Here is a 27,017-nt window from a genome sequence, read left to right as displayed (position 1 = left end):
CATATGTTGAACAAACCAAAGTACAGCATGTAATTTCATCTCTTGAGTGGGCCTTGCGAGGGGAGTGTCCTGAGAAATGACAGGTACCAACAATTCTGCCAGGTCCCTCTCCCTTGGGAAATAAACAAGTTGTTTTTCTAGCTTGGGAATCATGTTTTGTGAATGTCGTTGGCATGGGAGTGTTTCTCCATGTGGGAGTCAGATGACAGGGAAGCAAATCCCAGCCCTACCACTTCTAGCTCAGTAGGGCTTTAGAGCAAATGACTCAATCTCTCTGGACCTTGGTTTCTTTGTAAAATAGGCCGCTTGGACGAGAAGCACTCTCCATTCATTTCTGCAGACATTCTGTGATTCCTAAGGAGGCTGGGCATCCAGCCTGATTCCTGAATCTGAGAGGGCTGTGGTTGCAAGATGAAGCCTTCATACTTACGTGAAGTCTGACTGTATTTGATCCCTTGTGAACGCCTCCTAACCTCCTGAATCTCGGTGTTCTCTCTAGTCCTCTGTGAGTGAACAGAGAACATCGAGGGTTTTGTCCCTTGAAAGCTAAGACCTAGACCTTGTGTGTGCCTTAGTGATCCCATCAAGGGGCAAGTGCCCTGAATCAGCCCCCACCCTGATGCCTGTGTGCTTTCCCCAGGGGCTCCGAACAAGTGGCCCAAGGGAAGACCTGCAGCATGGATGCCTCCCAACCCCGAGTATTTCATGCTTTCAGAAACGTCCTCTGTCTTCTTGAGTTTGCTAGACTCAATAATGATTTCCTGCGTACTGTCTCTAGGTACACACAAACACCAGTGGTTTTATTCGAGATGCTAAGAATGGAAGCTTCCACCAAAATAGAGTACCTTGCTCAAATCTTTATTGTAGCTGTCACCACTTGGGAGCTCTTTGTCACCTGTGTCCTTTGTAGGCTGTAGACTCCTTCAGGAAGGTTATGGTGAGTGGTGGAAAGATCATGGGGCTTTATGGTATAATTACATACAGTAAAATCACGAATCTTAAGTCTGTAGTTTGATAAATTTTAACAAATGTATACACCCATTACTCAATACCTCAAGATATAGAACTTGTCCATCGTTCTAAACAGTGCTGTTCAATAGAAATATAATGTGAGCCGCATATGTAATTTTGTTTTCTGGTAGCCGTATTAAAAAAATAACAAGAAGTAGGTGACATTAATTTTAATGATATATTTTCTTTAACTTAATATAGCCAAAATATCATTTCAGCGTGTGGTCAATCTTTTAAAAATTGTTAATGAGATATTTTACTTTTTTTTTTCATAAAATCTTCCAAATCTGGTACATATTTAACATAGAACACTCAATTCAGACTAGCCACATTTCAGGTGTTCCACAGCCACATATGACTGGTGGCTACGATATAGACAGCATAGCTCTAGAAATTTCTCTTGTGCCTCTTTCCAGTCAATTCCCTTCTCCAACCAGAGGCTACCACAGTTCTGATTTCTAATCTCCATAGGCTAATTTTGCCTCCTCTTGAATCTTAGAGTATATACTCTTGTGTCTGGCTTCTTTCACTCAAAAACAAAGGGATGCTTTTGGGAAACATGACCCACTAATCCTGACAAAAATTCATGAAAGTGTGTGTTATACATTAAATGTTTTAGCTTTCCTTGATAACCATGGGGAAAAGGACATGATCTTATCTGTCCAGTATTTCACCTCTTGGGTATGGCAGCAGGAAGGCAAGCTGAGAAGTGGGGGTCCCAGAATAGGTCTTACAAATTTGTCAAGGGGCCATCCCAGCAGAGAGCGTTGGGAACAGGGTGACTTCAAGACCACTGAACTGGGCAGCCCGCTGACACCTTGTGGTTCCCAATATTCTATAATCTAAGGACATTTTTTGGTAATAATTTTTTGAGATAATTGTACATTCACATGCAGTTTTAAGAAGTAATACAAACAGATCCCATATACCCTTTATCCAGTTTCCCCTAATGATAACATCTCGCAAAACTGTAGTACGGTGTCACAACCAGGATATTAACATTGATACAATCAGGATACAGAACATTTCCATCCTGGCAGGGGCCCTTCAAGTTTCCCTTTCATAACCATAGGCATTTTTCTGCCTCCAGCCGCTCCTCAACCTCTAGCAATCTGTAATCTGTTCTCTATTTATACGATTTTGTAATTTCAAGATGTTGTATAAATGGAGTCATACAGCATACAACCTTTTGGGATTGGTTTTTTTCACGCAAGATAATTCTCTGGAGATTCATACAGGTTGTTTTGTGTATCAACAGTTCCTTTTTTTAATTGCTAAATAGTATAAGTTGAGTCATATTCTTGACATGGATATACAGTTGGTTTAACCATTCACCCACTGAAGGACATTTGGGTTGTTTCCAGTTTTTTTGAATAAGGCTGCTATAAACATTCCTGTATAGGTTTTTGTGTGAACATAGGTCTTCATTTCTCTGGGAACATAATTCTTCATTTCTTTGGAATAATTGCCCAGAAGTGCAATTGCTGGCTCATAGGGTAGTTGCCTGTTTAGTTTTTAAAGAAATGACCTGTTTTCCAGAATGACTGTACCCTTTTACAATCCCACCAACAATGTATGAGTGATCCAGCATCCTCGCCAGCATTTGGTATTGTCACTATTTTTTATTTTTGCCATTCTGATAGGTGTATAGTGATATCTGACTGTGATTTTAATATGCATTTTCCTTCTAGCTAATGATGTTGGCTATCTTTGCACCTGCTTATTTGCCACCTGTATATCCTCTTTGGTAAAATATCTCTTCATGTCTTTTACCCATTTTCTAGTTGGATAGCTTTTTTTTACTGTTGAGTTTTCAGTGTTCTTTGCGTATTCTAGATACTAGCCCTTTGTGAGATATGTAGTTTGCAAATATTTTCTCCCACTATGTAGCTCATCTTTTCATCCTCTTAGCAGGTCTTTCACAAAACTTTGCAGTTTTGATGAGGACCAGTTTATCAGTTTTATGGATCGTGCTTGTGGTGGTAAATCTAAAGCCCTAGATCCTGAAATTTTTCTTTCATGTTTTTTCCTACATGTTTTTTAGTTTTATGTTTTACATGTAAGTCTGTGATCTATTTTGAGTTACTTTTTTTTCTAAGAGACTTAGGTCAAAATTCCTTTTTTTTTTTTGCTGAGGACTTTTTTTTAACATCACAGTCTTGTGCTCTTGGTGACCACTGTGCATTAAAATGGCCGTCAGGGGCCAGCTCAGTGGCGCAGCAGTCAAGTGCACACGTGCTGCTTCGGCAGACTGGGGTTCTCCGGTTCGGATCCCGGGTGCGGACATGGCACCACTTGGCAAGCCATGCTGTGGTAGGCGTCCCACATATAAAGCAGAGGAAGATGGGCACGGATGTGTGCTCAGGGCCAGTCTTCCTCAACAACAAAAAAAAAACCAAACATAAAAAAAGAGGAGGATTGGCAGCCAGTGTTAGCTCAGGGCTAATCTTCCTTAAAAAAAAAATGGCCATCAATTCAGAAAATGAGCATTCGGTAGTGCTCATTTTTAGATTTTATCTGTCACAACAGCACCTTCATTTTCTTGAACAATAGTTGTATGTTGTAACTGGTATAAATGTGTCACCCATCTGTGCAGGGACATAAAAATTACGGCTTTATTTCAGGATGAAATGACTATTACAGGTTCTAAGTTGTCCCTTCCTGCCCAAGAATCTGCCATCTATACTCCCATGTCAGGGGCCAGTCCCAGGTCGACCACCAGCCTAGTGTCTTTGTGCAAATTAGGGAAAGGAGCCCCCTGCCCCTGAGAGGATGCAGCCCCATGGTGTGTGGATTGGTGAGTGATGCATGGGCTGGAAGAATGGTGTAGTGGAGAATGAATCTTGGGGTGATGCCTAAGGGACATGCAAGAGGAGAGCCTGCCTCTCATCTGCCATGAGCTAGGAGATTTATTGGCACATTCAACTAGAACTATGTCTTACACAAGAGTGAATGTGTTGACTGAGAACTGAGGTTTGCCTATGAGCACAGCACATGAACTTAATGGATGGACTGGGGCTCTTCCTCAATGCGTAAATGTTAATCCTGCCCTGGCCTTCACATGAAAGGTCCTGTGGGTCTCATTCGGTTCACGCCAGGAAGTTGCCGCACTTTTTAAATATTTTATGAACCCTTCTTAGGAGATCATCAGGCCTCTAGTATTTTGCCTCTTAAAAATTTCACATGGAGGGTCCAGCCTGGTGGTGTAGTGGTTAAGTTCACGTACTCCACTTCGGCAGGCTGGAGTTCACGGATTGGGATCCTGGACGCAGACCTACACACCACTTGTCAAGCCATGTCATGGTGGTGTCTCACGTATAAAATAGAGGAAGATTGACGTGGATGTTAGCTCAGGGCCAGTCTTCCTCAGCAAAAAGAGAAAGATTGGCAACAGATGTTACCTCAGGGCCAATCTTCCTCACCAAAAGAAAATAATAATAATAAAAAACTTTTATGTGGAAAATGATTTTAAACATAATCCCACGATAGAATAACAAACACCTGCATACCTACCACTCCAAATTAAAATAGAACCAGACTTGTTACAGAAAATTATAAATAAAAGAAATACAATGTTACAAATCAAGTTGAAGTCCCTTCGCTAACCCTCCTCCAAACCACCCCTCACCAGAGAGCCACTGTCGTGAATTTAATGTATGTCATGTCAGAACATGTTTTTTGCTTTTAATATGTCTCTAGATCCATAAACAGTATATTGTGTCATTTGCAAGGCACTTAGAATCATGTCTTGCAAGTAATAGGTGCTCTTAATTTTCCTATTATTTGTATACATAAAGAATACTTATTATGCTTTTATAGTTTTAGCAAAAATAGTATCGTAGTGCCCTTCTTTTTTCACTCAACAGTATGTTTTTGAGGTCTATTTACACTGGCACCTGTAGATCTAAATTATCTGTTTAACCTGCTGTAGAGTGGACCCTTGTATGACTATGTCTCTGGCAGTGCAAGTCCTGTGTTAAAAGCTTGAGATTTTCAGCTTTTCTAGAAATTTCCCTGGAGAGGCTGTGCTGCTCTGACCCCCAGGAGCAACCGAGTCACTGTTTCCCCACATCCTCGCAAGTACTTAGTGTTGCTGAGTGTTAAATGCTTGCCACTCTGGTGGGGACAAAAGATTATCTCATTGTGGTTTGAACTTACATTTCCCTGATTACCAATAAGATTGGGCATCTTTTGAAATGTCTTCTGTGAGTATTCTCTTCATATCCTATACCCATTTATTGTGTTAATATTTGGTGTTTTTTTTTCTTTTGCTGAGGAAGATTTGCCCTGAGCTAACATCTGTTGCCAATCTTCCTCTTTTTGTACATGAGCCACTGCCACAGCATGGCCACTGACAGGTGAGTGGTGTAGGTCCATGCCCAGGAACCAAACCTGGCCCACCGAAGTAGAGTGTGCCAAATTTAACCACTAGGCCACCAGAGCTGGCCCTTTATTTTTTTTTAAATATAGGCTAAATACTAATGCCTGGTCTCTTGTATATAAAATAAAATTTGTAAACTCTTGCAGTTGCTTGCCTTTTAGCTTCATTGAGGATTTATGTTTCTCTTAGGGCTCAGGGACCAGCCTGGCATCCAATGCCTGTAGGGGGAGGAGAAGAGGCCAGTCCGTGACTTAGAACAAAAGTAGGCTGTTGCTTCCAGTTTTGTTTCTAAAACCTTCTTCCTAGTGGCTGGCATTGCCCCTTGCCCAGGGGAGCTGTGGTCAGCCTCAGCTTGGGAAATGTCCCCCCCAGTTCCATGTGAGGGGCCCTCACATCTAGTCACGCTCCCTCCCTGGTGGCTTCTGAAAGGATTAAGAGGCCTTGCTCAGGACCTGGAGACGCTCAGCCTCCTGCAGGGGCAGGGTCCACCTGCAAGCCTCTGGCCCAGGTCCCAAGCACCTTCACCCAGCAGGTAATGTGTAACAGGAGGCTGAACAAACAGCTTCTCTCACAGGTAGACTCTACAGACCTGTTTGCTCAGACATTGTGATCTCCCTACCTCCCATCCACGACTCCTCCAGGCCCAGCTCTGTCTGTGCTGTCCACCGAACCTTGTCAGGACTGTGTGGTCCTTGGTGCCCAGAGCAGCCTCTAGCCCTGACGTTAGTCACCAGAACTGGAATGTCACAAGATGTTCCACAGGAACATGCCAGCCCGTGTTTTCTGTCTAGGTCCTGCTGGAAGGCAAGGCTGGATTGTGCAGGGCCGACACTGGGACACAAGGCTTTCCAGCTTGGTCTAACCAGGAGGCCGTGCAGTTAGGGTACAAAGCCATTGTGGTTGGTGCCAGGAGAGGCGAGCTGGAACCATGAGAACAGGACAGTGAGGTCAGAGGCAGTGAAGAAGATGAATCAGATACCACAAGTAAAGCACAGAAAAGGGCCAGTGTGTGCTTGAGAGTGAGAGGTGGGGGCCGGGTGGGGGTAGTTCTCCACGGGCCCATGGCACTCCAAGAGCCCATCAGCCTCAGGTTTGCTGCTCCAGTCCCCACAGGGCCCCTGGGGGAGGCTGTGGATGGGATGCAGTGTACAATGTGGGACGCTGCCTCAGCATGGCCTGATGAGTGGTGCCACATCCGCGCCCAGGATCGGAACATGTAAAACCCTGGGCCGGAACACATGAACTTAACCACTTGGCCACAGGGCCGGCCCCTGGGATGCAATGTAAAGAGCAGTGGATGCAGAAAAGGGTCCACGGTTGCCACCCACCAGATTTGGAACCTTAAGAAAATGAACCTCTTGCTTCTTCATCCACAAAAAGGAATAATTCTTTTTATAGATGGTCCAAGACTGATGTGAGGATCACATGAAACACACGGAAGCCCTTTTTAAGCCATAAGCCTCTACAAAGTCTCATCTTGTATTGTATCGAGACCTTGGAAGTGCAAGTCCTAGGTATGAATCCCAGCTTGGCCTCTTACCTGCATTTCTTTGAGCCTCATTTTCTCGTCTATAAAGCGGGTATGCATCTTGGTTAGGGAGTGGTCATGAGGATCACAAGAAATCATGTGTGTGGAGTGTTTAGAAGAGAGCTGGCATGAGGACACACCAGTGAATGTCAGTTCACATTATCTTGAAATGTGCTTTTTCACCTAAAATATATTAGACATTTTCCATATCATTAAAAATATAGTCTCCATTTTTTTAATGGCATAGTGTTCCATTGTATAGATGCCCCATAATTTAGTTATCTAATCCCTTACTTATAGAAATAAAGTTTTTTTCTCAATTCTTTGCTAAGCAGCAATTAACATTCTTATTCGTACCTTAGGCGTTCATTAGTTTTTTTTGTTTCTTGTTTTTTAGGATAGATTCCTAAAAGTAGAATTGCTGGTCAAAAGGTATGGGCATATTCAAACAGTAGATTTTAATAAATAAGAAAGGATCTAGATTTTTTGGGTTCTGAGGTTTATACAATTTGGGGCATTTAATTAATTTGGAAATTAACCAGGACTCCTCTAGAAAGACAGCAATCTTTAGTTTGGGCAGAGAATTACTGATTTGTTATATTTTCCCTTGTAGTGACTTCTCATTTATTACAATATCAGACAGATTTAATTACTTTCAATATATATATGATTTTTAGAATAACAGCTCACGTGGGCCGGTGGCATGATTATCCAGAAGAATGACCAAAAAGACTGAGTTGGAAATATCAGCTGCTAAAGGGTCTGAGAGGAAGTCTCCTCAAGGCACTGTCGGCCTTTCTCTCTCTGCAAATGCACACACACACCTTTTTTGCCACTATTTGAAAATAAGTGTCAGACATCGTAATATCAATATTTTCCATCATTGCTGATCTCTCAGGGAACAAATACCTCCTGGTCATTTTACTTAGATTTGTGACATGAACCTCTTTCCTATGCTAACTGGCCATTTATCTTCCTTCTTCTGTGACTTTGGGGCAGATTTGGTTGTTATGTATTTTATGTGTCAGTGTCACTTGGTCTGTTTTCCTTCTTCTCCCCAAACCCCCCCAGTACATAGTTGTGTATTTTTAGTTGTGGGTCCTTCTAGTTGTGGTATGTGGGACGCCACCTCAGTGTGGTTTGATGAGCGGTGCCATGTCTGTGCCCAGGATCGGAACCGGTGAAACCCTGGGCCACCAAAGTGGAGTGCATGAACTTAACCACTCGGCCACGGGGCCGGCCCTCATTTAACGTTTTTTAAGTGAGTTTCATTCACATTGTTGGATGTAGTCATAGTTCGTTTGCTTTCATTAACGTACAACATTGCAAATAATAAATCACCACTTATCTATTCTACTGTTGATGGGTATTTGGGTAGTTTCTATATTGGAGATAATATGGATAGTATGGAGATAATATGTCTAATACCTGTCTCTGGGTGAGCACATGTATGATTTCTGCTGGATATATACCTAGGAGTGAAATTATGTGCATCATTTTTAAAAGCGTAAATCCAATAGTTTTTAGTACACTTATGAATATGTACAACCATCACCACAGTCAACTTTAGAACATTTTCATCACCTCAGAGAGAAACCCCACACCCTCAGCTATCACCTCTCTCTCCTCGCATCCCCCCAGCCCTAAGCAACCCCTTAATCTACTTTCTGTCTCTATACATTTGTCTATTCTCAATATTTCATATAAACGGAATTATGCAATATGTGGCTTTCTGTGTCTGGCTTCTTTCACTTACCATAATGTTTTCAAGGGTCATCCGTGTTGCAGAATGTGTCAACTTAAAAATAAAACAGCAAATTATTTTACCAGCAAAATGGATTTATTTAGGAATGGCAGAGCAATTACAATTCGGGACACACAAGCTATGGCGAAACATAGGTCTGTCCCAAGGGACAAAGGGAAAGTCAGGTTTCATGAGGTTTCAGGAGGAAACTGGGCAAGCTTCCTTTGAACAAAACCTTGGAGAAGAACCAGAGCTTGAGGCTGTGGCAGCTTCTCATGGACTACAAGCAGTGGTTAGTGCCTTGTCCCTGGGGCAGGGAGAAATCTTCCTTGTTTTTCTTAAAAGCAGGAGATGAAATTCCCACATGATTAATGTCCTCCTTTGTCAAAATAATTCTCACCTTTCTTCCTGCTGGTTATGCAGCTGCAACAAGTGGTATGTGTGTCAGTTCCCCCTTCAGGCCTTCCCGATTCCATTTTAAATGAGGTTTCCTTTATTTATTTTCACAAATGTACCACTACTTAATTCCTTCGAATGGCCAAATAATATCCCATTGTATGAATATTTCACATTTTGTTTATCCATTTCTCCGCTCTGGACCTTTGGGTTGTTTTCACCTTTTGGCTATTAAATAGTGCTGCTAGAAACATTCGTGTACAAGTCTTTTTCTGAACATCTGTTTTCAATTCGTACGTACCAAAGAGTGGAATTATATGGGTTATATGGTAATTCTATGTTTAACTTATTGGAGAACTGCCAGACTGTTTTCCAAAGTGGCTGCACCATTTGACTTTCCTACCAGCAATGCACAAGTGTTCCAGTTTCTCCCCATGCTCACCAATACTTGTCATTTTGGTTTTTTGATTATAGCCTTCGTAGTGGGTTTGAAGTGGCATCTCATTGTGGTTTTAATTTGCATTTCTCATACTTGTTGACCATTCGTATATCTTCTTTGGAAAAAGTGCCTATCCAAGTCCTTTGCTTATTTTTTAGTTGGATTCTTATGTGCATCATTTATGATCCATTCATTTGGTCATTCAACAGAGCACCTCTCACATTCTGGGTACTGTAAGGCACTGGGGATAAAACAGTGAACATATTAGTTGTCAAAAATGAAGTCAAGAAAATTCTTGAAAAAATTTTAAAAGTCCTTGTTTCCTGACTTCTCTTATGAAATCAGATCTGGCACCAGATCTGGGCCTGAAGTCTCATGTGCCAACTCCCTGAGGGCACCTGTAGGTGAGGCTGTGTTGCCTCCAGGTCCTTCACAGCTCCCACCTGGCTAGTTTAATTAGCTTAGGTCCCACCTGGAGCCTTGCGTTTTACAATGCCCAGTCCAAGTAGCTGCCGGCCTTCCCAAGTGTTTATTTTATTTACTCAGTTCTTTGAATTGAGAGCAATTGGAAAGGCTGGCTCGCCTCTACCTCCTTAAGCTTCCCACCCACATTTAAACAAACAAACAAAAATCTTTTCCTAAAACCAAATCTCTTTCTTGTCTTTTTCAGGTTTAAAGGGGATATTTGCCACTTTGTTTAAGAATAGGAAAAGAAGTGGCTATCTTTTTTGTCCATAGCTTTTGGGGTGTGTTCAAGGAAAGAGGGGGGTAAAATCGCTTCTATTTGTGCCTGCGCTTTCAAAATGGTGGGACCTTCTTCGGTTTATGAGCAAAATGCATTGACAGGAGTTTCTGCAACCCTTCAGTCCTTTGGAGGGGGCACCTGTCTTCACCTCAACCCTGCCCTACCCTAGTCCCAGTTTCTTGGGTTCAATTAGTTAACATTTATGGACAAAATAAAACTGAGATTAGACAATCTCTGGTAATCAGATAGGGGATAAATCCACAGCCTAAAGAAAGAATTACCCGTCCCACTCCTTTCTCCCCAGAACCGGAAGCATGTGGGCAGGCATGGCTGTAACGCTGGGGGAGTTACACTGGATTCTTGCTCGGCTATTTACCAGCTGGGCAGTCTGCTTGGTCTCTTTGCACTCCCATTTCTGTACCTGTAGACTTCATAATTCGCACTTGTATTTTTTAGGATTAGCTTAGTGTGTATCAGAGAACCCCATTCTCACTGTGGTTTAAAGGAGATGGAAGTTTCTTTTCCTGGAAGACAGCCAGTCTGTGGCTGACATGGCACATCCTGCTGTCAGGCTCCAGGCTCCTCTGTCATGTTGCTCTGTGGTGCCCAAGCTTACTATGTGGCCTAAGATGGCTGCCGTTCTTTTCCTGTCACAGGTAGCATTCCAGCCACTGGGAAGGGAAAAGAAAAGATGCCTTTTCCCCTTAAGTATTCTCAGAAGTTGCACACAGTACCTCTCTTTAAATCCCATTAGCCAGAACTACACCTTTGGGCCAGACCACCTGCTGGGAAGCTTGGAAATGTGTTCTCTATTCCACGTGGCCACGGCCAGCTAAACATGAGGGTGTATTATTAAGGAAGAAGGGGCATTTGGGGTCTCTGTCACAGCACCTATCAGAGCTCCTATGACGATAAAGCAGAGAACACACGTGACCATTGAACTGGATTTTGGGGGGTGGGGGTGCGTAAATAAACCTGTTAATTGCCAGCTAGACTTTGCAAGAGGTCACTTGTCCAGTCTGAAAACCATGGTGAGTGAGTAGAAAACCAGGTTCAACCAAATAGGGCTCCAGGCCATTGTGAGAATAGGAGGATGCCTGTTGTGAGGCAAAACCACCCATCCTTAATGCTTTATTGACAACAAAACCATTAAACTGGCCGAGATTTGCACTTTGCTGCCTCCTAATCCAGATGCTGGGCTGTAGGAGGTGGCCCGCCAGGCCTTCAAGGGCCCTGGTTATCCACTGAATGTGGACAATGTAGGTGTAGTCAGTATTCACCGGTTGTAAGTAACAGAAACCCAACTCAAGCTGGCTTTTGACAGTGACAAGTCCAGAGGTAGGTAGACTTAGTGTGTGGCAGGGTCCAGAGATTCAATAACCTCAAGATTAAGTCTGTCACTGTGTCTTCCTGTTTTTGTCTCTCCATCTCTCCCTCCTGCCCTCTGCATTGGCTTTCTTCTCCACATGCTTGCTCTTGCAACTGTCAGTTTGGCAAACCCAAAGGAAAGAGCTTATCGTTTCTCAGTGGGCAAGAATGGATCCCTCTACGGTACGTCTGTGAGGCAGGGATTTAGGGACACAACCTCTCTTGAGGGATGTCATGGTGACCACCGGGAACTACCTCATCAGTTCCTTAGGTTTGTCATCCTATGGATAGCAGGGAGCGGGGGCTCACAGGACCTTAGGGCCTTGTGGTTCTTGGCTGCTTTCTGTCCCAGCACACCTGCAGGTGCCACCGGGCTTAGGTGGCTCCCTGCAACCCTTCAAGAAGATTGCCCAGGTCATTTAATAACATCTCCTTGAGAATAACCACTGATCCAGTCCCCAAACTTTATAGGTAGGGCAGCTGCGGCCTAGAGAGGAGAAGTCCTGTGTCTTAGCTTGGATTTCCCCCAGAACAAGGACTTAGGTGCGGGTGGTTTATTTGTGATCCTAGGAAACGAGAGTGGGGAAAGGAGACAGGAAGAGAAGCCCATAGAGGGTGTGTTATTGAAGTCATCGCCCAGGCAACCAGGTTTTACCCACCAGGGTAAACCTTCTGATGGTACCACCATCTGAGAAGGGACAGATGCCTCCCAGAACTGTCCAGCTTAAGAAGGGGAGACTTGAGGAAGTCCCTGAGCACACGGACCCCCAAGGAGCTGTCCCAGCAGCTGAAACCAGGGATGCGCTGAGGAGACGTGACATGGGACACCAAAGGTGTCTGCAAGAGTCACTTACCCAGCCAGCAGCACACTGGGATGAGACCTCAGACCCCCAACCCCAGCCTAGTGCTCGCTCCTCCCCGCAGAGCTTCAGCTCTGTGACTCATCTCTGCCTTCCCTGCCTCCGGCCGGAGTCAAAGTCAGGGCAGCCTCCCCGTGAGCCCGCATCATCACTCACCCTCCCGTGAGGTGGCAGTGGTCTCCTCTCCCATTTACAGGCAAACACAGTTTTGCTCCCTCCTGCCTTGATCTTCCCAATAATTCTCCCCGTCAAGTCAGAGGCAGTCAATCAACAAAAGATAGATAGACGTGGTCTTTTTAGCACAGCAGCTGCAGAATTGAATCACCGGGATTGGCCCTCGGGCCCACACCACCTAGTGGTGCCCTGGAAGTCCTGGATCCTGGAGCATGCTCTCTGATGGGAACAGGATCTGAGACCTGTTACAGTCCCAACTAGGCCTGGGTGAGAGCCCAGCACTGTTACCCAGGTGGGCCAGTGAGCACATGTAGGCTTAAGTGTGTGATACTTGGACTTCCGGGTGCCTTTTTTTTCTTTTTTTTTTTTGAGGAAGATTAGCCCTGAGCTAACTACTGCTGATCCTCCTCTTTTTGCTGAGGAAGACTGGCCCTGAGCTAACATCCATGCCCATCTTCCTCTACTTTATACATGGGGCGCCTACCACAGCATGGCTTGCCAAGCGGTGCCATGTCCACACCCAGGATCCGAACTGGCAAGCCTCGGGCCGCCCAGAAGCAGAACATGTGAACTTAACCGCTGCGCCACAGGGCCAGCCCCTATTTTTGTTTTTTTAATGATTAATAGACTTTATTTTTTTTTAGTACAGTTTTAGAGTTACAGAATAACTGAGCAGATTGTACATACAGTTCCACCCCACCCCAGGCACGGTTTCCCCTATTATTAACATTTTGCAATAGTGTGACACATCTGTTACAATTAGTGAACTGGTACTGATACATTCTTATTGACCCTGGTCCCTAGTTGACGTTAAGGTTTAGTCCTTGTTTTGGACTATTCTATGGGTTTTGACAAATACCCAGGGGCCTTTTCATCAGGAGTGAGCAGTGACCAGGATGAGGCCATTCCTAGCCCTCTTAGGCCACCTCTCTGCTTAGTCAAAGCAGCATGATTTCCCTCAGTTTCCCTTTCCAGGCCCCAGGCTGCTGGCACTGAGCAGAAACTGGGGAGTCGGTTGGGCAAAGAACCTTCTCTCAGAGTAAAGACAGGAAGTCAGCCTCGGGGTTTGGATCCCCCAAAGGTCAAGCAGCCCCTAAGTTAAATGGCCATGGTTCCTGGGGATAGGGTGGGGTCGGAGAGTTATCCTGAATGGTCCCTAACACGTTGTAAGCAGCCTCCCTCCCAGCTGGGTGTGCCAGGCTCTTGGTGCCAGGGAGGCCTGGCCTGGTGCAATCAAGCCCAGAGTCCCTCTCCCTGTAGTTCCAGAGAGGTGGATGGCACCACCCCCCTGCCCGTTGGTGGCTGCAGCTACATCCAGGGCCACACTGGATTGCATCTTATCAACAAGACTGTGGGGCAGTGCCTGGATGCCACAGTACAGAAGATCCCGGACCGAGAGGCCTTGGTCGTCCTCCATGAAAATGTCCGGTTGACCTTTGCCCAGCTCAAGGAGGAGGTGGGTCCTGACCTTGAACCCTCAAAGTGAGCAGGTGCTAGCTCCCAGGCTGCCTTGGCTGGGCGGAGCCAGAAGAGCAGCACCTGGCTGTGGGGCGGGGTGCTGTGGCTGCCTGAGAACCCCAAGGGATGTCAGGAGAAGGGGACAGGACTGAGGCAGAAGTGGCCTGGATACCGTCTGCATCAGTCACTCCTTGGACATTTGTTAACTATGCAAATTCCCAGGCCCCGCTCCTGAGGCCTGGGAATCTGCCTGTCCCTTGCTCCCAGGTGGTTCAAATGTGAACCCCTGGTCCAAGGGCTGGGGTGGGAGTCATGGGCTCCTTCCTGCTCGCCCACATCTCATCCCTTTGTGCCCCATTGGTTTATATCAGGTGGACAAAGCTGCTTCTGGGCTCCTGAGTATCGGCCTCTGCAAGGGTGACCGGCTGGGCATGTGGGGACCCAACTCCTATGCGTGGGTGCTCATGCAGCTGGCCTCGGCCCAGGCGGGCATCATTCTGGTGAGGAGGGGCTTGCCTGGCACAGCTGGGTATATGGAGAGGGCATCATTCAGGGGGAGCCCCCTGGCCCCTTGGCCTCAGAACCAAACCAGTGCCTGACTGATTTCAGATCAGGTCGTGTTTTCTCCTGGAGACTACCAAGGAGGCCCAGAGGTGGAAGGTGCTGCCTCTGTGCCTCCTGAGGGTGGAGGGGCAGCGAGAGGGACAGGGTCTGCCCAGGACACTGACATACCCTTGCTGTCTTCACCAGGTGTCTGTGAACCCAGCCTACCAGGCTAGGGAGCTGGAGTATGCCCTCAAGAAGGTAGGACCTGCTCCTGGGGGAGTGGCCCAACTGGTGCCTGGCTCAGGGGGCGTCTGGTTGTCACTGAGGTCTGACAGGGGGTGGGGAGGGCATGCACAGGTGGTGACCCCCAGAGTCTGTACCTTCCTCAGGCTGTGGGTGGGAGGAGGGGGTAGTTGGGCAGACACAAGGCTGGTCTGTGTGTTGGGGGTGGCCTGTGTGTATGTGTGTATGTCCTGGGGGTGGTGCATGTGAGTTGGCGTGTGTGTGTTAGAGGGTAGTGCATGTGTGTGTCAGGGTAGTGGTGCATGTGTATGAGAGAGAGCAACTGTTAGTGTGGACTCCACCAGATCCCCAGTCCGGGCTTCGTGCTAACTGTGGGGGTGGGGGTGGGGGCTCTCCTTCCACAGGTGGGCTGCAAAGCCCTTGTGTTCCCCAAGCAATTCAAGACCCAGCAATACTACAACATCCTGAAGCAGATCTGTCCAGAGTTGGAGAAGGCCCAGCCAGGGGCCTTGAAGAGTCAGAGGTGGGGTGCCCCGGGCCCCTTCATCCCCTACCCATCCCCAGGGATGAGGCTGGTGTCTCCCCGAGCCTTCCCTCAGCCCCTGACTCTTACCATCTTCCCTACCCCCCAGGCTTCCAGATCTGACCACAGTCATCTTAGTGGATGCCTCTCTGCCAGGGACCCTGCTCCTGGATGACGTGATAGCAGCTGGCAGTACAGAGCAGCATCTGGCCCACCTCCAGCACACCCAGAAGTTCCTGTCCTGCCATGACCCCATCAACATCCAGTTCACCTCGGTAGGGCAGAGGTCTCTGGGCCGCAAGCCCAGGTGGCATACTAACCTGCTAACCCCTGCCTGCCTCTATGACCCTTCCTTGAGCAGAGGCGGTCAGGCATGCAGACACTCTTCTCCTGGGGCCAGCCAGCCCTAGCTGTCCTCTCTGCCCTGGAAAACATCAGCAACTGGTGTCCTTGTCACTTGTCCCCCTCCCCGGGCCCTCCTGTCCCCATCCCAGGGGCAGATGCACTATGCCACCGCAGGTCAGAGCTGGTAGAGCCTGCCCCTCATTTAGCAGATGGTGAAACTGAAACCCAGAGAGGAAATCTTCTGGTGGGCCACAGAGTTCTCTGAGCCACTTTATGAGTAGCATGAGGACAGAGGCCTTATCCTCCACGTTTCTGGATCCTAACACTTGGCACCGTGCAGGCACGTGGTAAACCTTTGTGAATATGTCTTGACCGACTGAATGGATCTAGGGCAACAGTCCCAGTCTCCTGACTCCCAGGCTAGTACTCTTCCATGCAGTGGCCCAGGGTAGGAAGGAGATGGGGAGAAGGAGGCCAAGTATCACCTGCTTGTCTTATCAGGGGACGACAGGCAGCCCCAAGGGGGCCACCCTCTCCCACCACAACATTGTCAACAACGCCAACATGATAGGGGAGCGCCTCAGACTGCCCCTGAAGGTGAGGGGGTGATGGTCCAGGCTGAGGCTTACTGGCACCTGCAGGGCTCGGGGGCTTGCTGGGCTTCCCCTGCTGGCGAGAGGAACTGGCTGCTGGGGCTTCTAGCTCCAGGATAGAACCAGATTCCTGCCTCCACCTCCAGATGCCGAAGGAGTTGCGGATGGTCCTGCCCACCCCCCTGTACCACTGCCTGGGTTCTGTAGGGGGCACAATGGTGAGCATGACGCATGGTATCACCCTCATCCTGCCCTCTCCAAGCTTTGATGGCAAGAAGGCGCTGGAGGCCATCAGCAGAGAGAGGTGGGCATCAGTAGGCAGCCACCCGTGGGCTACTGAAACCCTCCTGTTCCTCACTCATGGACCCTCATCCCTTCCCAAGATCTCCTCCCTCCAGCCAGGAGAAATGGAAACATGGAAATGGAGAAATGGAGACAGGGGTAGTGGGGGACCCCCGGGAGAGGACCAGTTCCTGCTTCCAAAGAGCTTCTCCTGCCTATTGCCCCCCAGTTGCAGCCTTGGTCCTGACTCAGGTTCAGGGTGGGATGGGGGAGAAGAAAGAGTTCCCTTCCACTTGTAAGCCTGATTTTGAGATGTGCTCCCCCCACCCCAATACAGAGGCTCCTTCCTGTATGGCACCCCCACAATGTTTGTGGACATTCTGAACCAGCCAGATTTCTCCAGTTACGACATCTCGGCCATGCTTGGAGGTGGGATGGGGCAAGGGTGGCCAGGCCAGGATTGGCCTGGGTGAGCTAGATATGCACCCAATCTTTTATTTAGAGGGCAAGAAGGTCACTGTAGAAATGTGGGTGGGAGGGAGGCAAATCCCCAGTGTCCCTGAACACTAGCCCAAGGCCAGCTGCCAGGTGTAGAAACAGGTCCTGGGTCAGTTGGAGAGAAGGGAATGTTCTTCCCCAGAAAGAGTTGTAAGGGAAGGGGGGCCATTGGGCCTGGAGAAGCGGGGAGCCGTGTCAGCCCTCTCTCTGATTCAGGTGTAATTGCTGGGTCCCCTGCACCCCCAGAGCTGATCCGAGCCATCATCAACAAGCTGAACATGAAGGAGCTGGTGGTGAGTGGAGGCTGGGACTGGGGCTAGGGCTGTGGGTGGGCGGTAGCCCAGGCTTGGGGTGGGGACAGATTGGCGGGAGTAGGGGTGAGCCTAGGCTGCATCTCCAAGAAGACCCTCTCAGCTAGCCCTCATTCCAGAAAGCAGATGTGAGAAAATGCAGTCTGACCTCTTCAGTAGCTGGCGAGTCATGGAGATAGGGGACAAGGAAGTAAATATCATACATACATATATTTATATTTATAGACATCTGGGGAAGAAATGCAGCATGGGAGGCTATGCAGCAAAGCACCGGTGTCCTGCTAGAGTGTCCTGGCAGGTGGGGGCTGGCGGAGTTGGGAGACGGGCTTAAGACCCATTCTGGGAGCAAGGGTGGGGCAAGGATCTGATGTTTCCAAATAGCAGGGAAAGGGGGGCAGAGGGAAGGAGGATTCTGGAAGGTTGGCCATCCTGATGACCACCGTATTCTGGTTCTGAAGGACTTGGGGGTCTCAGCAACAGCTTCTCTGAGAGCAGCCATGGTGGTGGGGCCAGGTGTGATGGCGCTCTCCACGGCAGGTGGAAGTGGGCTCATGGTGGAGCGCCCGACTCCCCCTGCCAGGACCATCTAGGTGTGGACAGCTCTGTGCATCAGCAGAGGCTGTGGGGAGAAGGTGTGGGTGAGAGGTGGGAGGGTCAGTAGTTTCTCCAGCAGAAGACAGAGGCCAGTCACCAGGACTGGCTGGGTCAGGACCTGCGGTAAGGCAAGGATCAGTGTCAGGACTCCAGCAACTCAGATGATCAGTGTCAGGACTTCAGCAACCCAGGAGTGCTTGGAGAGAATGGTAGGAGTCCTGGGCAGTATCATTTTTTCCTTTAGAGGGGAATCCCAGTCCTCCCCTCCTCTCCCTGCAAAAATGGAGGGTCCACATGCCCCTCTGTGGGAAGGGAGTATCCTGGGACACCCGCCTCACTTGCCAGAATCTCCAGAAGGGAATGGGAAACCTGCCCGCCCGGCCCTCACCTGTTTAATGGCGGCCGGCTTTCTTGGACCTCTTAGTAGGGAACTTGCAGCCGCGGAAGGCGTCGGTGTCACGAATGTGCTGGCCCCTGAACTTGGCCGGTGAGGCGCAAGTGGCATCAGGGCGGGAAGTCTTGGCTTCCAGCCACCTAGAGAGACAGAAAGTTGCTGGGGTTGGGGAAGAAATGTGGGAGTGCTGGGGGAAGGGATAGTGAGCCCTGGGCCAGGATCAATGTGGCTCTCAGAATAGCCTGGAGCCAACATCCTCATTTTACAACGGGGAAACTCCCAGGAGACACCCATTAGGTAGCAGATCTAGGACACATGCCCAAGATATCTTAGTGCAGGACCAGTGTATCTCCACTCCACCAAATTCGGGTGGATTCTGGGGGTGGCTCTCACCTCCGGAGGCCCCGAAGCTGGCAAGTACACTTCCAGGGGTTGTTGGTGAGGGTGAGGGTCTCCAGGCTGTCAAAGGGGAAGTTGGAGGGCAGCTGGTTCAGGCGGTTGTTCTCCAGATGGACATGTTTCAGCGTGGTCACACCCAGGAAGGCGCCGTCGGAGAACTGAGGGGCAAGGTGGATATGAATGAGCACCCCAGCCTCTCCCAGCTCTGTGGTTCAGGAGGGGCAGGGTCCTTCCCTAGACATAAGCGATGGTACCTTGAGGAGTTTCACACGGTGACTAAGTTGTCTCAGATGATCTAATCCATACAACCACCTTTTGAGATAGGTAGTGTTATTTCCGAAATGCAGACAGGGAAAAAAAAGTTCAGTCCCTTGCCCAGGGTCACACTAGCAAGTAAACAGTAGCTGCAGGACCACACCCAGCTCCTCTTCTCCTGGCACCATGCTCCCTATACAAACTCTGGGACTGGAGTGGCAGCCAGAGTTTGGCCCCAACGGCCCAAGCTGGCACACAGTGAAGCTGGTCAGTGTTTGGCGGGATGGGCAGTGGGCCCAGGCTCCCCACAGACCCAGGGTCCTGGGACTTCCCCCAGCTCTGTCCTCACTGCTCCCTCACTGCCTGCCAGACACTATTTGTGGAGTGTCCTTGGTGGAGCTTTGGCCAGGTTGTGCGGCTACAGAGGAAATGTTCTATTGGTGCCCATGTCTTGGCCTAGGCAGCACAGTTCCTGCCTGGCCTCCCCTGCCCCAGATCAACCCCTGCTGCCCACTGAAAAGCCACTGTGGCACTGGTGGCCCACAAGGGACTCTGACTTCAGCTGGGGAGGGGCCAGGGATGAAGAAGGGCAGGCTCAGGTGGGCTCCATCCACCCAGACAAAGGTTGGCTGCCATCCAGGTATGATTCCACCCTCATCTCCATGCCTGTGGCCCAGGGAGGGTGTGAAGTTCCCTGGTAACCAGGCTATTCTGATGATGTGGCTTCTCCACCTTCTCCACCTGGTCCCCGCCCAAACCGCCTGGCTGAAACCCCTATACCAGAAAGAGTTTCCAGTCCCAAGGAGGGATTCTGCCCCGACCCAAGGCAGTCCCACCTGGCCAGATGCTAGGCATCACTGGGGAGGAAGGACTGAGCAAGGATGCAGCCAAGAGATGGGTCTGGCAGCTGGAGTGCGCAAAGGGCACTCAGTGGTCTGGAGCACAGTGAGGCAGAGCCAGTCTTCCCTGTAGGGAGATACCCGGGGTCCTGCACCAAAGACTGACAATGGTGCGTGGCTCTTTCCTTTGCACCTTCACAAAGCTCATGGGGCCATGCCTGCAACCTGGGGGAGCCCCTGGTCCCTGGTCCCCATTCAGTTGAAATGGACTCATAATGCAGTGGAATGTGTGTGTTTGTCTGGACTGACTGGGGGTGGGGGAGTTGCATCAACCAGGGCCTCTGGGGGGTGTGGAGGAGGTCTTCCTTAGGTATTTGTTCCCCCCTCACTTCCCAGCCCCCACCCCACCTTAGCACACATGCACACCCCTTCTAGGAACAGGGTCTCTTTGTGGGCCTGATTCGCCCAGCTCCTCTGGAAGGCTCCTCAATAAACAAAACTTCCTTTATGGAGTGGTAGGTTGACTGGAGACAGGAAAAACACAGCAGAGGAGGGGCGGAAGGCCCAACAGGAAGAGGTGGCTGCTGCCCACAGCGGGGGGTGGGGGGAATGGGGGGGTTGGGAGTGCCGGAGATGCCTCCTAGGGGACACTGGTGGGGCCAGGGCAGCCCCAGCTCTGTTTATAAGTAGGAATCCTAGGAAGGCAGTGGCTGAGACAAGGGATAGGGGCTACAGGGCAGGATTTATGGTGGGGATGTGATATGATGAGGGACAGAGGTGGCACTACTCCTCACCCTGGAGACAGCCAGAGAGACAGAGGCAATTTTAGGGGAGAGGGGATGGTGCCCAGCCGTGGCCCTGGATCCCTGGGCCTCCAGGCAGAGGAGCTGCAGCCAGAGCAGAGCTCTGCAGCCAGGAGCTCACCTTCTCCAGGTTGGTATTGTCCAGCCAGAGGGTCTCCAGGTATCTGCCGAAGGACTGGAAAGCGTTGTCAGGAATGCTTTTCAGGGGGTTGTGGGACAGCTTCAGCTCCTCCACCACTCGCAGCTTGCTCAGAGCAGCTGAGGGGTAGCTGGACAGCTGGTTCCTATCCAGGTGGAACTTGGCGAGGTTCTCCACATCGTCCAGAGCGCCAGGCTGCAGGGAACTGAGTGCATTTTCCGACAGGTAGAGCCAGCGCAGATCCTTGGCGCCCTGGAAGGCGCCTGCGCGCAGCTCACGGATCTTGTTGTTGTTGAGCTGCAGGATGAAGAGGTTGACCAGTGGAGAGAGCAGCCCCCGGGGCAGCTCAGTCACCTTGTTGTGGTCCAGGTAGAGGTAGGTGAGCTCGGTCAGGTCGTCAAAGGCGCCGGCGCGCAGCACACGGATGTCGTTGTGGGACAGGTATAGGTAGATGAGCTGCTTGAGGCCACGGAAGGCGCCGGAGGCCACCTCGCGGATCTGGCAGTGCTGCAGGTGCAGCGACACGAGGTTCGGCATGGCCCGAAACGAGTTGGCAGCCAGCACCGGGAAGTTGTTACGCTGTAGGTTGAGCAGCTTGGTCTTCTCTGACACCTTGGGGATCTTCTGCAGCCCCACCTTGTCGCAGATGACATGCTGCAGGTCGCCGTGGCAGTGGCAGTTCTGGGGGCAGGCGGCCAGCGCCGGCAGCAGACCGGCCAGAAGGCCGAGGCTGAGCAAGAGCATCGGGCGAGCCATGGCCGGGACGCCTGGGGCCGGGGCTGGGGGCAGCGGCGACGGCGGGGCGCGGGCGGCGGCAAGTCCTCGGCGCTCGGGTCTCCCGCCCTATTTATACGGTGGCCCTGACCGCAGCCGGCAGCCGGAGCCAGCTCCTACGTGGAGCATCGAGGGCACCCGGCTTAACTCCCTCCCGCCCAGAGATGCGCCCCCGCCCTGGACGGGGAGGGGGGCGGGGCCCTTCCCCCAGCGTGCGACCCTGCAGGCTGGGACTATGGCCCCCAAACCCGTCCCCCAGCCCTGGCTCCCCTCCTCCCTGCTCTCTGATCCTGCTAGCTCCCGACCCCCACCTCCTTTCCTCGCGCTTTTCTGGGATGGGGGGATGGGTGTGTCTAGAGCCCCAAGTTTACACCGGAGAGAGGGAGGCGTCCCTGAACTTATTTGTTTGCTCAAGTTTGAGCCTCCACACCACCGCCAGTCACACCGGGCCCGGTGCCCTGGGCCCGGGGAGGGAGGAAGCGGGCCCGGACAGCCGGACGCAAGTCTCGCCGCGGTCTGCCGGCCGGCGACGCTTTTAATGGGGCGCTTGTGCGGCGCCGGCCGAGCGTGAGGGCTGCTCGGGCTCCCCCTGCCGGCAGGCTGGAGACTTGCCGCTGGCCGCTCGCTCGCAGCCCAGGGCTTGAGTTTCTGTCCCCTGCACTCCTGTCCCCTTTTTCCACGACTGAGGGCTCACCAGAAAGTGGGAACTGAGGGTGGGCGTGGGGGTGACCCACAGGACTCGTAAACACACCTGAAGACCACAGGCACGGAGTCAGGGCGACGGAACAAGCACAATGGCACCACCTTCCCCCGCTCCTCAATCTCCCTAAAATATCCCCATCTCCTCACCTCCACCCTCAGTGGTCAGGACCTGCCCCTGAGGGGTCTCTCAGGGTGGCGGCCAGAGTGGCGCCAAGGTGTACTTGGAAGAGGCCACACCTGGGCAATGGCCCCAGGACTATGAGGGCGGGTGAGTTGGGCCCAGTCTTGGCTACAAGGGACCAGCTCTGGACAGCTGGGGCTGCCAGACCCTGGGTCCTGTGGGCAGCCCTGCCCCAGCCGACCAGGTCTCTGTGCGTCCACTTGCCAGCCCCGGTGCCCGGATTCCTGTGGAAAGGGGAGGGTGGGCAGGCAAGGTCTCAGCTCTGGCCCCAGAGTGAGCTCTGGGCTGCCTGGTAGGGGTTGTTGTCTGTGTTGGAGAGCGGGGGGGGGGGGGCCAGCTAGTACGGGGGAAGTGGGGGGGGGGGGGGGTGTAGGACAGACAAAGGTCTGGTGTCCTTGCTGACCGAAGGAACCTAGAATACAGGGTAGCTAGTCCCTCTCTTAGTTCCGTTTCACCACTCGCCTCTAGACGGGGGTCATAGTTGGCCCACAACATTCCCTGATGGTATTTAGGCTCCTCCAAGGCTGGCTTCTGGTTTTCTGTTGTTCAGGATGTTCCAACCACTAGAAGTGTGGGGAGGTGGGGGGTGCCACTGACTTTTTAAATTCCAGCTTTGGCTCTATTTTTATTTTATTTTGATGGAAAGAAATTTACAGGAAAGTCTCCAGAGCTTGGGGGGCACTCACCCCAAGGCCAGGCACTTGTCCCAGGTTTTGTGTAGGTGGGGCAGGGTAGGCGTGGGTGGGTGTGTCCGTGCAGCTCCCAGCTGGGCCAAGGCGGGCTGGCTTTCTCATCAAGTTTATGGGACCTTGGGCTTGGAAGGGAGGGGCAGGGGGTGTTGTGGCTTTAAATCAGGAAGGGGCCAGGATGGGGGCTAAGGCAGCCTGGGGGAGAAGGAGAGAAGGCTGGAGCATTGGTAACACTGGGAGCCACAGTTTCGAGCCTCAGGTTCGGGCTTGGGCTGCTCCAGGGAAGCAGGGAGACTGAGAGAGCCCTGGATGGGAGAGAATGGCTTCCCTGCTTTCAGTTTATCTCAGACCTGGGGCCCCTGCTAGCTGAGCTAGTCTGCTCACCTTCCCAACACCTCTGCCTCCTGACCCCTGACCTCTGCTGAATATGCCTCTTTTCCCACCATTCAGCTGCCTTCAACTTTCCCTTGACTTCTTTCCCATTCCCCTAGGGGAGCTCGCCCCATCCCTCTGCAGTCCCCGCACGCCCTCCATACACCCTTTCCGGACCCTCTAGGTGGCTTACGGAACCACAGAGAACAGTCCCGTGACCTTCATGAACTTTGCTGAGGACACTGTGCAGGAGAAGGCGGAAAGTGTGGGCCGAGTGATGCCTCACACAGAGGTGAGCCCCAGACCCTACCCACCACTCAACTGGGGGGCACCCTCGCTCCCCAGGACTCTTATGGGACATTTCTTGCTTTCAATTAAAGATCCAAACAGCTCACTCTAGATGCTGAGGGACCCACTGCAGCAGGGTCTGCCTTGGCCTGGGTCTGTCTCTGTGGACCGAGGCCTGAGAGGGGAAGAGCTGGAGCAGCGGCCTTGAGCAGCTGCCAGCTGAAATTCTCTGCAGCCTCCCTTCCTGTCTGAGGTGTGTTTTTGCCAAGCCCCACTGTCTGTTTCGGGGCAGCCAGGACAGCCTCAAAGAGGAGCCAGAGCACAGAGATTTTTCCTACACAGCTCTTTCTCTCCCATAGCCACCGACCCCCCTCCACCTCTCACTCCAGCAAAATTCCTCTTTTTGCTTGGCATAAACAATTTCCCAAGCAGCCTGTCCCTTTGGGGGTCCCTTGCACCTTGAAGGCGGACGCAGAGCATCCCTCCCAAATTCCCAGCCGTGACTCCTTTGCTGCTCCAACACTCCTACACCTGGTTCCCCTGCCACTGTGTCACTGCCACTGTGCCCAAGCCGCTGCTTCCCCGGGGGGTTAACTGCCATCCCGTTGCACATCTCTCCTGCCCTCCTCCCTGGAGGGGGTGTGCAGTGACGTTAGCTCCCTCTCCTGTGTCTATGGCCTCACTGCCACTCAGTGGGATGCCATACTTGTCCCCATTTCACAGAGGCAGACACTGAGGCACACAGGCTAAGCTTTCCTCGCACATTGGCTGCAGCTCATTTGTCTACAGGCTTTCAGGCTCTGCCTCTTGATCACGGCTCCCGTTCACAGGGCTCTGCCATGCCACCCTCTTTGACTTCTTTATTTGCTGCTTAATGGGAAGTAAGAAGAGACTCCCTTCCTTCTGCATAGTTTGTAATTCCTCAGCTGGCCTGGCCCTCCACAGGCCCTGCTCTCTGTGGCAGCTCCTGCCCACTCCATTTCCTCAGCTCCTCCTGGCCTTGGCTTTGACCGTTCTTTCGTGCCCAGCTCAGGTGTCTGGCTGGTGATGGATCTACTCCAGCTTTTGTCTCCCTTCCCTGGATTGGAATGGCCAGAGCCCGGAGCCTCATTACTCGGGGGAGGGAAGGTGAAGTTCTCCTCATTCCTGAGGGCCCCCCTCCCCCATCCTGAAGTGAGAGGGTGGGAGGTCCCAGCCTGAAGCTGCCCGGTTCCAGGCCCAGATCGTGAACACGGAGACGGGGACACTGACAAAGCTGAATACACCAGGAGAGCTGTGGATCCGAGGGTACTGCGTCATGCTGGGCTACTGGGGTGATCCCCAGAAGACCGAGGAAGCAGTTGGACAGGACAAGTGGTATCGGACAGGGTGAGAAGGGCAGAGGGTTTGGCTGCTGAGGGGAGGCAGGCTGGTGGTCCTGAGGCTGAACTGGGAACATTAAACTAGAACAGGGAGATCATGTGTGTCAGGATGGCCGCCTCACATCTCGGGAGACTTAATTTCCGAAATGTGTAAAATGGGGATGGTCATGCTCTCCACATAGGGCTCCTGAGAGGATCAGATGCAGTACAGATGAGAGGGCCCAGGACAGTGCATTACACCTACGTCCGTGAAATAGGAGCCAAGATTCACTCATTTGGTGGTGAAACAAATTCTTGTTAAGCACCTCGCAGGTGCTGGCACTATTCTAGACACAGGTGGCCCAGTGGAAGGCAAGACGAAAAGGGTCTTCCTCTAACTTCCCACACGTCTGGTGGAGGGAGACAGATACAAACAAGAAAATTTCAGACACTGATGAACACCATGAAGAAAGTAAAATAGGGTCATGGGAGAGAAGGTGGCTGTGGTGGGGAGAGGAGCTTCTCTCAGACTGGGTGATCAGAGAAGGCCTCCTTAAGGTGGAAACATTTGAGCCAAGACCTGAATGGTGAAAAAGAAGCTAGCCTTGAAAGGCATATATGTAGATATGTTTAGAGAGAGAGAGGATATGTTATGGGTATTGGTGTATTTGTTTTTGTCTGTCTCCTCCACTAGACTGTGAGTTCCAGGATATGTCTTGTTCATGCTGTGTCCCCCAGGGTCTAGAGCAGTGCAAGACACAGAGTAGGTTTGATGAATGAGCGAGCCAGCCAGCTGGATGAGGCAGAGGTGGGAGGCCATTCCCGGGCTTTCCTTGCAGAGACATCGCCACGATGGATGAAAAGGGCTTCTGCAAGATCGTGGGCCGCTCCAAGGATATGATCATCCGGGGCGGCGAGAACATCTACCCTGCGGAGTTGGAAGACTTCTTTCACACACACCCGAAGGTGCAGGAAGTGCAGGTGAGCATCCAGCCCAGGGGAGAGCCCAGGAGTAGGAAACACGGATGCGGATGGTGAGGTCTGATATCTGTCTCTGACTCTGGAAGGTGGTGGGTGTGAAGGACAAGCGGCTGGGAGAAGAAATCTGTGCCTGCATTCGGCTGAAGAAAGGGGAGAAGACCACGGCGGAGGAGATCAAGGCTTTCTGCAAGGGGAAGGTAGGAGCCTCAACCCCTCCCCCCCACGCTGATGTGGCTCACTTCTTCAACCCCCTCTCCCTGCCCACCAGCCAGCCCACTGTTCCCTTCCCCTAACCCTCTGACCCCACCTAGCCTCACCCTATATCTCCCTCTGGTCTGCAGATCGCCCACTTCAAGATTCCCCGATACATCGTGTTTGTCACAGAGTACCCCCTCACTGTCTCAGGAAAGGTGTGTACTGTAGAGGAGCCTAGGGAGGGGCAGGGCAGCCTGGGTCCCCAGGTGCAGAAGGCCAGGTGGCCCCACCTATGCCTCCCTCAGGGATGGGCAATAGGGTGACCAACTAGTCGGCTCCTCCTGGTTTGCCCTGAACTTTCCTGGCCTTAGCTAAAGAAACTCCTCCATCCCAGGCTAACCAAGACGGGTGGTCACCCTAGCTGGCGGAGGCCCCAAGCCTGGCTCTCACTCTGTTCTCTTTCCTCTAGATCCAGAAATTCAAACTTCGCGAGCAGATGGAACAACATCTAAACCTGTGAATAAAGGGGGGAGTGGGGTCCTCCCAGGTCCTCACTGCTCTTCCCCCACATTCCCCTTGTCTGTCTTGGTGATTTGGCATAAAGAGCTTCTGTTGTCTTTGGCCGGT

At 51.1% G+C, this 27,017-nt stretch overlaps 2 protein-coding genes across 5 annotated transcripts in view; one reads left to right on the top strand and one right to left on the bottom strand.

Annotated features, from left to right (window-relative positions):
- ACSF2 (acyl-CoA synthetase family member 2) overlaps positions 1–27,011 on the top strand; it is a 30,856-nt gene extending 3,845 nt beyond the window's left edge. The window contains exons 2-16 of one of the 3 annotated variants that reach the window (XM_046675235.1): positions 13,907–14,102; positions 14,476–14,604; positions 14,855–14,908; positions 15,298–15,416; positions 15,526–15,691; positions 16,263–16,358; positions 16,501–16,658; positions 16,974–17,065; positions 17,351–17,427; positions 23,771–23,878; positions 25,091–25,242; positions 26,054–26,195; positions 26,282–26,392; positions 26,537–26,605; positions 26,860–27,011. In XM_046675235.1, the coding sequence (XP_046531191.1) occupies positions 13,907–14,102; positions 14,476–14,604; positions 14,855–14,908; positions 15,298–15,416; positions 15,526–15,691; positions 16,263–16,358; positions 16,501–16,658; positions 16,974–17,065; positions 17,351–17,427; positions 23,771–23,878; positions 25,091–25,242; positions 26,054–26,195; positions 26,282–26,392; positions 26,537–26,605; positions 26,860–26,910 (1,720 nt within the window). In that variant the 3' untranslated portion in view covers positions 26,911–27,011. The remainder of the gene's footprint in view (positions 1–13,906; positions 14,103–14,475; positions 14,605–14,854; positions 14,909–15,297; positions 15,417–15,525; positions 15,692–16,262; positions 16,359–16,500; positions 16,659–16,973; positions 17,066–17,350; positions 17,428–23,770; positions 23,879–25,090; positions 25,243–26,053; positions 26,196–26,281; positions 26,393–26,536; positions 26,606–26,859) is intronic. The other 2 variants (XM_046675237.1, XM_046675238.1) reach the window with 2 other exon arrangements.
- CHAD (chondroadherin) lies at positions 9,584–22,909 on the bottom strand. 2 transcript variants are annotated; one of them, XM_046675244.1, is made up of 4 exons: positions 20,851–22,909; positions 18,827–18,990; positions 18,428–18,573; positions 9,584–9,740 (listed from the first exon to the last, which is right to left on the bottom strand). In XM_046675244.1, exons 1-3 carry the CDS (start codon positions 21,622–21,624, stop codon positions 18,432–18,434), a joined length of 1,080 nt encoding a protein of 359 aa, XP_046531200.1. In that variant the 5' UTR covers positions 21,625–22,909; the 3' UTR covers positions 9,584–9,740; positions 18,428–18,431. The 2 variants fall into 2 exon arrangements, with proteins under 2 accessions (XP_046531200.1, XP_046531199.1); XM_046675243.1 differs by lacking the exon at positions 9,584–9,740 and adding an exon at positions 17,491–18,157 and having other exon boundaries at positions 20,851–22,908.
- Positions 27,012–27,017: the final 6 nt, after the last annotated feature.

This window comes from Equus quagga, chromosome 11 (genome assembly GCF_021613505.1).
Source record: "Equus quagga isolate Etosha38 chromosome 11, UCLA_HA_Equagga_1.0, whole genome shotgun sequence".
Lineage (NCBI taxonomy): Eukaryota > Metazoa > Chordata > Mammalia > Perissodactyla > Equidae > Equus > Equus quagga.
This window is presented reverse-complemented; position numbering and strand designations above follow the sequence as displayed.

What these genes read in the sequence shown, in the direction of transcription:
- CHAD (XM_046675244.1), bottom strand. Translation starts at nt 21,624, where the DNA reads ATGGCTCGCCCGATGCTCTTGCTCAGCCTCGGCCTTCTGGCCGGTCTG. An exon ending in ACAATACCAACCTGGAGAAG is followed by an intron (nt 18,991 to 20,850) that starts GTGAGCTCCTGG and finishes CTTGCCCCTCAG; the next exon opens with TTCTCCGACGGCGCCTTCCT. An exon ending in CAGCTTCGGGGCCTCCGGAG is followed by an intron (nt 18,574 to 18,826) that starts GTGAGAGCCACC and finishes CTGTCTCTCTAG; the next exon opens with GTGGCTGGAAGCCAAGACTT.